This window comes from Panulirus ornatus, chromosome 9, assembly GCF_036320965.1.
Source record: "Panulirus ornatus isolate Po-2019 chromosome 9, ASM3632096v1, whole genome shotgun sequence".
Classification (NCBI taxonomy): Eukaryota; Metazoa; Arthropoda; class Malacostraca; order Decapoda; family Palinuridae; genus Panulirus; species Panulirus ornatus.
This window is the reverse complement of record NC_092232.1, coordinates 2,597,348-2,607,347: the sequence shown is the minus strand read 5'-3', so window position 1 is coordinate 2,607,347 and position 10,000 is coordinate 2,597,348. Positions and strand designations below refer to the sequence as shown.

General features: G+C 38.7%; 1 protein-coding gene across 1 annotated transcript in view; it reads left to right on the top strand.

Moving 5' to 3' along the window:
• LOC139750148 (MAM and LDL-receptor class A domain-containing protein 1-like) overlaps positions 1–10,000 on the top strand; it is a 308,596-nt gene that overhangs the window by 187,572 nt on the left and 111,024 nt on the right. The window contains 3 exon segments of the mRNA XM_071664474.1: positions 4,508–4,642; positions 7,297–7,408; positions 7,889–8,111. Coding sequence (XP_071520575.1) covers positions 4,508–4,642; positions 7,297–7,408; positions 7,889–8,111 — 470 coding nt within the window.

Sequence of the window (10,000 nt, the reverse complement as noted above, 5' to 3'; positions counted from 1 at the left end):
TAGATTGAGTTGTGTGGAGGACGGTGGATGTGTTGGAAATGAGATGTTTGAGGACAAAATGTGGTGTGAGATGGTTTGATGAAGTAATATAATGAGTGTGGTTGAGAGAGCAGAAGAGGGTGTTTTGAAATGGTTAGGTCACATGGAGAGAATGAGTGAGAAAAGATTGACAAAGAGGATATATTTACCTCTGTCATGTTGAGATGAGTAATAATGGATATATGAGCATATATATGGTATGCTCATATATCCATTATTATTCATCTCAACATGACAGAATTGAATTATCATTTCAATTTAAATTCCTTGGGGCATTACGTATTTGCAGTCCAGAGTAGATTGATGATGAATTTGAGATATATTCTATTGGATCTAAGTTAAAGTACCCTAGATGTTTCATTGATAAATCCCTAAGTTAGCAAAGAAATCATTTCATAGAGTTGAGCCCAAACCTCCCATTGACACCAAGAATCTTTTAGTTTTCCCTTTTAATAATAATTTTACTTTACTTCCCATGTTGCTAAAATCCTTTAATGTAAGTATTGCCTTCAGCAACAATAATACTATAAAGAATATCTTAATCAGGAATTCACCAGAAAATTCCCTGGGTGCATCTATAAAGTGCCATGTAGAAATTGTGATAAGTTTTATGTTGGGCAGACTGGTAAGAATATTTCTTACAAACGTAAGCAACATAAATATAGTATAAGAACGGGACAAGAATCAAATGCCTTGTTTAGTCATGTTAAAAACTATGATCATACTATTGACTGGAGTAATGCCATCACAGTTATTAACTCTAGCTCTATTACCACGAGAAATATCGTTGCATCTTCTATTATTAGATACACAAAAAATTATAATCTTAATATCAGTGATGGTCTAGACAAATTGGTTAACATTATTGTAATATAATGTAAAAAACAATAAGTTTATGATACGCTCGTTGTCTGTCTTGGACAATCGCATGTTTACCAAATAACGTCCTAGCTACTTCTCTTCGTTGTATGTCAACTGAGTGTTATATTTCTCTCTTGTATATCCCCTGATGATGTGATTATCACACGAAAATTCACTTGGGAACTTATCGTGTTTCATTTTCCATGAGGACTTTTAGGAATACACTTGATCACGCGCAAAATTGTGATCCTTTCCAATATATATATATATATATATATATATATATATATATATATATATATATATATATATATATATATATATATATTCCAGCGGGGGGCTGGAAATCCTCCCCTCTCGTTTTTTTTTTAATTTTCCAAAAGAAGGAACAGAGAATTGGGCCAGGTGAGGGTATTCCCTCAAAGGCCCAGTCCTCTGTTCTTAACGCTACCTCGCTAATGCGGGAAATGGCGAATAGTTTGAAAAAAAGAAAAAGATATATATATATATATATATATATATAGTGCCATTGTACAAAGGCAAAGGGGATAAGAGTGAGTGCTCAAATTACAGAGGTATAAGTTTGTTGAGTATTCCTGGTAAATTATATGGGAGGGTATTGATTGAGAGGGTGAAGGCATGTACAGAGCATCAGACTGGGGAAGAGCAGTGTGGTTTCAGAAGTGGTAGAGGATGTGTGGATCAGGTGTTTGCTTTGAAGAATGTATGTGAGAAATACTTAGAAAAGCAAATGGATTTGTATGTAGCATTTATGGATCTGGAGAAGGCATATGATAGAGTTGATAGAGATGCTCTGTGGAAGGTATTAAGAATATATGGTGTGGGAGGCAAGTTGTTAGAAGCAGTGAAAAGTTTTTATCGAGGATGTAAGGCATGTGTACGTGTAGGAAGAGAGGAAAGTGATTGGTTCTCAGTGAATGTAGGTTTGCGGCAGGGGTGTGTGATGTCTCCATGGTTGTTTAATTTGTTTATGGATGGGGTTGTTAGGGAGGTGAATGCAAGAGTTTTGGAAAGAGGGGCAAGTATGAAGTCTGTTGGGGATGAGAGAGCTTGGGAAGTGAGTCAGTTGTTGTTCGCTGATGATACAGCGCTGGTGGCTGATTCATGTGAGAAACTGCAGAAGCTGGTGACTGAGTTTGGTAAAGTGTGTGAAAGAAGAAAGTTAAGAGTAAATGTGAATAAGAGCAAGGTTATTAGGTACAGTAGGGTTGAGGGTCAAGTCAATTGGGAGGTGAGTTTGAATGGAGAAAAACTGGAGGAAGTGAAGTGTTTTAGATCAGCGGATGGAAACATGGAAGCGGAAGTGGATCATAGGGTGGGGGAGGGGGCGAAAATTCTGGGAGCCTTGAAGAATGTGTGGAAGTCGAGAACATTATCTCGGAAAGCAAAAATGGGTATGTTTGAAGGAATAGTGGTTCCAACAATGTTGTATGGTTGCGAGGCGTGGACTATGGATAGAGTTGTGCGCAGGAGGATGGATGTGCTGGAAATGAGATGTTTGAGGACAATGTGTGGTGTGAGGTGGTTTGATCGAGTAAGTAAAGTAAGGGTAAGAGAGATGTGTGGAAATAAAAAGAGCGTGGTTGAGAGAGCAGAAGAGGGTGTTTTGAAATGGTTTGGTCACATGGAGAGAATGAGTGAGGAAAGATTGACCAAGAGGATATATGTGTCGGAGGTGGAGGGAACGAGGAGAAGAGGGAGACCAAATTGGAGGTGGAAAGATGGAGTAAAAAAGATTTTGTGTGATCTGGGCCTGAACATGCAGGAGGGTGAAAGGAGGGCAAGGAATAGAGTGAATTGGAGCGATGTGGTATACCGGGGTTGACGTGCTGTCAGTGGATTGAATCAAGGCATGTGAAGCGTCTGGGGTAAACCATGGAAAGCTGTGTAGGTATGTATATTTGCGTGTGTGGACGTATGTATATACATGTGTATGGGGGTGGGTTGGGCCATTTCTTTCGTCTGTTTCCTTGCGCTACCTCGCAAACGCGGGAGACAGCGACAAAAAAAAAAAAAATATATATATATATATATATATATATATATATATATATATATATATATATATATATATATATATATATACATATATATATGTATATATGTGTGTGTGTGTGTGTGTGTGTGTGTGTGTATACATTTATATTTTGGGATGGTTCATTCTTCAAACAGCGATTATGTATAAAAAATATTAATAATATTTCGTGTAACAATCTTATCATCAGGGGAGATACAAGAAAGAACTATAATAGTCAGTTGATATACAACGAAGAGACTTAGCTAGGACGCCATTTGGTAAACAAGTGACTACCCGAATGGAGGTCGCGTGCTTTCGAGTCTAGCAATAAGCGTATCATATGCTGTTCTTTTACTATATCTGTGTTGCTTAAGTCTAACAGAAAGATCCTTACCAATCTGCCCAACATAAAGCATATCACAATTTTCACATGGTACTCTACAAACACAGCCTGCAGAACGTTCTGGTGAGTTTCTGATTACGATATTCTTTATAGTATTGTTGTTGCTGAAGGCAACATTTGTATTAAAGGATTGAAGCAACATAGGCAGTAATGTAAAATTCTTACTAAGAGGAAGAAGTGAAAGGTTCTTGGTGTCAGGGGGAGGTTTGAGTTTAACTCTATAAACTGATTTCTTTACCAACTTAAGGGATTTGATAATGAAAGGTCTTGGATACTTTAACTTGGATCCAACAGAATATATCTTTTCAAACGAAATGATGATCATTGATCTCTGTCATGTTGAGCTGAATAACAATGTATATGTGAGCATACATTGGTAGCTTTTCTGTATATGGTAAACTTAACCATGTTTCCATCCCTATGGATCATGCAATCTAAAAATGGTAACATACCATTATTTTCAATTTCTAGAGTAGATACTAAATTGTTAAGTAAAGGGAGAAATGTTTGTAATTTTCATTTGTTGGCCAAACACAAAGAATATCATCTACATATCTAAACCAAAATGCATAAGAAAGTAAGATATCCATTAGTTACTTTGTTCCAAAGAGTTTCATGTAAAGATTACTAAATACAGGTGAAAGAAGGTTACTCATTGCCGTACCTAATTTCTGATCATAATGTTCTCCATTAAAGTGAAATACACAGTCTTCTTATTGAATTGATAAAATTGTGTATAAATGACTGCGTATTTGAATTTAATTGAGAATGTTATGCTCATAACAAAAGTCTAGTCTCCGTAAGCGAGACATTTTAATTCAATTGTAAGAAACTTATCCTCACATTTTTATGCACCGCCACAGATTCCTTTGGCATACTTGATAAATATTCTGCTTCAGGTCCACAACTCACATTATATGCACCTCCGTAGCTCCAAATCAAGCTTATATGTATCTCTAAACAATTCATAGTTTAGCCTATCTGTTCTTACTACACCAATCTCTGAGTTTCGCACCTCTTATGTTATCACAAACAGCCTCGAAAGAAACCAATGGTCTATTGCTGTTTGTTTTCCTTTGTATTCTGTGAATCATACCAGTTGATGTTAAGATATCTCCATATGGGGTACAAACTTGGTACAAGACACTAATACTTATCTCTCACAGGGCAAAGCATCGCTGTCTGAAGATGCAGTTTTCAAGATCAGAGTAAAGGCCCAGCGAGGGGCAGGTGTTGAAGGAGATATTGCTATTGATGACACTTGGACCTCGAAGGGCCTCTGTCATGACAATCCTGATCAGGTATAAATATCAACATAACATACTTTCCTCGGCTTTAAGATGATGGCTTGGTGATATAACTTCACTATGAATGAAGAAGTTACAACTACAATACAAATGGCATGGTGTTATAGATACATTATGGTCAAATTTTACAAATATATTTTGTAGTATATTTGTTCTTTTAGATGAAAGATAATCGTATGCAGGAGGATTATGATACAACCTTGATTATAAATAACCTACACGTGCTCTGCTTACTTTCTGTTTACAAAAGAAACCATTTCTTGTCTGTGGATTCCTGACATGTTACTTGTACTTAATGGTTGATATGCAAAGCTTATATATGGTGTTCCATATGTTATTCATTTAGTTTTTCTAGCATGTGATAATATCTGTATCCACGTGCTGCGAGTAAAGCCATCCACACTGTCTTACTAACTTAGGTCTATGCAAATGAGGTAAGAATGATGCAAAACAACATTTACTCAGTTTAGTCACATTCTGCTGTACCATATTACTCGCCTTATATTTCCAAGTCCATCTGTTTTTCGAAGTTTTTCACACATTATTTAAAGCAAACATCTGATCCACACATCCTCTACTACTTTTGAAACCACACTGCTCCTGCCCAATCTGATACCTTGTACATGTCTTCGCCTTTTCAGTCACTACCCTCCCATGCAACTTCCCAGGTACACTGTAGTTGGAACGGCCACCTTATCCCCTTTGCATTTCTACATTAGCAATGTACATGCACTGAGCCAGTCCCCAGGCACTCCACCAACATCCAACTGTATACTGAAAATCCTAAATAACCAATCAACAACACAGTCAACCTCTCTCTTAACAAACTCAACTGCAAGGCCATCCACTCCAGCCGCTTTGCCACATTTGATCTTACCCTAGGCTTTCACTACCTCTTCTGTCTTCACCGAACCACTCTCCATAATTCTCTTACTCCCCATACTATACCGACCCAAACACCTTACATCTGCCACCCGGTCATCAAATACATTCAACAGTCCCTTTACATAATCACTCTGTCTCCTTTCCACTTCATCACTACCTATCACCACTTCCCATTTTGCCCCCTTCGAAGATGTTCTTATTTGTTATCTTGTTATATGCACATTTACCTCTCTCCAAGACATGATGCTCTTCTTAAAGTTTGCTGATACTCGCTCAACTCAACTCTCATTTCCTCTATTTTCAACACTTGCACCTCCTCTTGACCTCCTGCCGCTTTCTTTTATAAATCTCTTAATCATTTCCTCTCCTTTCAGTAAGTACCGCCCAAAAGCCTCTCTTTTCTCTTTCACTCGCACCATTGCTTCATCCTACCACTCACTACCCTTTCTAATCTGTCCACCTTCCACCCTTCTCATACCACAAATATTTCTCGCTCATGCCAACACTGCTTCCCTAGATACCTCCCATTCCTCACCCACTCCCTTTGCTTCATCTCATTTTTTGCCATTTAACACTCAGTCTCTCCTGGCATTTCTTCACACAGGTCTCTTTTCCAAGCTCATTAACTCTCACCACTGTATACTCACCAATATTATTTTCCTGAACACTTTTACAAATCTTCACATTCGCCTCCACAAGACAGTGATCAGACATCCCGTCAGCTGCCCATTTCAGCACATTTACGTCCAAATGTCTCTTTTACACGTCTATCAATTGATATATAATCTAATGAAGCCCGGTGACCATCTCTCCTACTCGCATATCTATAACTGCGTTGTGTCTCTAGTTCCAAACCAGACATTCCCAATTATCATCAGGCCTGTTTCAAAACCACTCCACAAGATCTTCACTATTTCCATTCATAATACTGAATACACCATGTCCCCCGGTTATACCCTCAACTGCCACTTTACTTACCTTCGTATTCAAATCACCATCACTAATACCCGGCCTTGTACATCAAAACTGATGACACTCATTAGCTGCTCCGAAATCACTGGCCTCTCGTCATCTTTTTTCTCATGACCAGGTGCATAAGCACTACTAATCATTCATCTCTCAAAAGAACAGATCAGTAGGATGAAGTTAGTCTATGAGTGTAGTTAGGAGGGAGGGAGCAGGATTATGAAGCCTGAAATGGTCTATAACCGAGAAATGTTTAATTCTATTTATTGTGTTGATTTGATGAGGAGTCATTTTGGCCAGTTGAGCAGTTGATGAGAGGGTTGCCACATAACGTGACTGGAAATGTTAAATCTAAAAATTTCGTGGATGTTCTCACAGGTTCTTACGACAACTGTCAAAGTATGATTGTATAATCTTATCATATATTTTCTGAGATTAAAGGTGTTGTTATTATATACTACGTTCCGTCCTTAATGGAAGGTGATATTGACTATGTAACATGTGTCATAAAGTACAAAACTCTCCAATAAAGGATTCATTTATGGTTTACGTCTTGTGCAGCTGATGCTATAGATACAGCAGCCAGCAAATGTTACATGTGCCGTCCTGCAGTGAGTGCAGGAAATACATGCTGGATAAGCATAGATAAACTGATATTGCATGTTGTGATGATTTCATACTTTCAAGAATTTACCTTATCATTAGAGTAATAATGATGATATAATGTATCTTCAGCCTGATCATGGAAGATCTGACCACACTTATCACTACAGTTTCTCACTTGTCGACTCTTGCAGTTCATGTGTCCTGACGGTACACTGATCGCGCAGAGCCAAGTGTGTGACTTTATAGTGGACTGTCCTGACAAGGATGATGAAATGCTTTGTGGAGACTGTGACTTCGAGTTAGGTAATATCTGAAACTTTGTTACCCTTATATTACCCTGTTATTCTGGCTCATAAGATTACCACAGATGTTGCTTTATAACTATATCTATCTCTATAATGTGCCAGATCATATAGGTAAATATAGCATTTTTTTCTGCATGGAGTGATACACTTTCATGATTATCTGTGTAATCCTTATTATGGTGTTACCGGACTCCTCCTGCTTGAGGTTACGCTGTGAGTCAACAATCATCTCTGGCGCGAGTGTATCACTGTCAGTTGTCGAAACAAAGTACACTCTCGTTAAAGAACTTTTCGCTTCAAAGGAGTATAACATTTCCCTGCTACTCATTGTAGCGCAGCCTTGGGTTGCAGGAGCCCCTGGGAACACCTGGACCCTCAATAATGATTGATTTAGAATATAATTCAAATTACATTTTCCCGTCGGTTTATTTCTCGTTAATTACATGTGTGTAGATCTATTTTCTTTTACCTGTTCTAGGCCCTTGTGGATGGAATTTTGTGTTAGATAACGACTACATATGGAAGAGGACACAAAACCTGAGTGACGATGTTGATTCGGGAAATATTTACGACCACACAACAGGAACACAAGAAGGCTATTACCTCTACGTGGCAAAACATGCAAGTGAGCACTCAGGGCCAGCCCTCATGCTCACCCTGCCTCACTACAATGCTCATCTGGACTGCACTATGAATTTTTGGTAAGATATAAAGTTTTCTTTTTTTTGTCTTTGATATGTTTCAAAGTATCTTTTATAGATTTTAAGTTTTAATATCCCTCGGAAGTAAGAGAGAAAGAGTAGAACCCACACGTCTCTTGCGTGTCGGAGATGGGACGGAAAGAGGAGTGGGGGGGGGATGAGCTGGAAATAAAGTAAAGCATCTAAACATCAAGAGGAACATCGGGAAGAATGTTACAATTAACATAGCAGTAGACACGTGGGTCAAGCCACACAATGATAAAACAAAATTTATTACACAGAAATGAGATCAGACGCCACAACTTGCAGAAGGAAGTTACCTGCAAACACAGGTCTCATGCTGAACACAGTGTTAGAACGTATTATGGAGGTGAGTTACATATTGGTTAATAACTCATTTCCCTTCATGCGCGTGGAGAAAGTAATGCTCAAAAACAAATGATGTGACTCCATATGTTAAAGCCAAATTAGAGTAAGCCTCGCTGGCTGAGTTGCACACGCTAAAAGACACGTATGATAGTACTACAGGAAGCAGTGTGGAAGGCAACCATGGTTATCCCTCATGTAAAAGATATGGGAGAAGCTGGCAGGTGTTGGATGAGAGGAGGGAGAGGAAAAATGGTTGTTCGAGATGAACAATGTCGACCGTGCTCCCCTAACTCATCTGCTCATGTTTAACAAAACTCGGCTAAAACAAAACATAACATCGAGGTTTCTCGAGCCAGAGTTACCACAGACTGTAACTTGTGATGGTTTTCAAGTTGAAATGTTTCACAAAGCGTGCCATTATGTTCAAATCTTGATCAAAAATGAAAACTATCTGGCAAAATCAAGATTCTGATCTTGAATAGGACATATTTCCTTGGGAGAAAATTTCTTATCCTTTCCTGTAGTGCATTGGATTATGAAAGAATACTTTGTGTGATAAGGAAACCCATATAATGGTCAGTAGAAGATGGACTACCGTGAGAGTAATGTGCTCAGGCGAAGCTGGAGGTGAACGTTGCTATAAGGATCAAGAGAGATTGAGAACTAGTCCTCAGGTGGGTAGAAGTCCTGTCACACTCCGCGGCGAAAGACTCCTCTTGGACAGCTTAAACTGAACTATGATGTCAGTTGGCTAAGGTTGTCGCAGATATATATATATATATATATATATATATATATATATATATATATATATATATATATATATATATATATATATATATATATTTTTTTTTTTTTTTCATACTATTCGCCATTTCCCGCATTAGCGAGGTAGCGTTAAGAACAGAGGACTGGGCCTTTGAGGGAATATCCTCATATGGCCCCCTTCTCTGTTCCTTCTTTTGGAAAATTTAAAAAAAAATGAGAGGGGAGGATTTCCAGCCCCCCGCTCCCTTCCCTTTTAGTCGCCTTCTACGACATGCAGGGAATACGTGGGAAGTATTCTTTCTCCCCTATATATATTTATCTATTTATTCACTTTGCTTTGTCGCCGTCTCCCGCGCTAGCGAGGTAGTGCAAGGAAACAGACGAAAGAACGGCCCAACCCACCCACACACACATGCATACACACACACGTCCACACACACCACACATACACACCTATACATCTCAACGCACACATATACACACACACACAGACATACACAATTCACACTGTCTGCCTTTATTCATTCCCATCGCCACCCCGCCACACATGGAATAACAACATCCTTCCCCCTCATGTGTGTGAGGTAGTGCTAGGAAAAGACAACAAAGGCCCTATTCGTTCACACTCAGTCTCTAGCTGTCATGTAATAATGCACCGAAACCACAGCTCCCTTTCCACATCCAGGCCCCACAGAACTTTCCATGGTTTACCCCAAACGCTTCACATGCCCTGGTTCAATCCATTGACACCA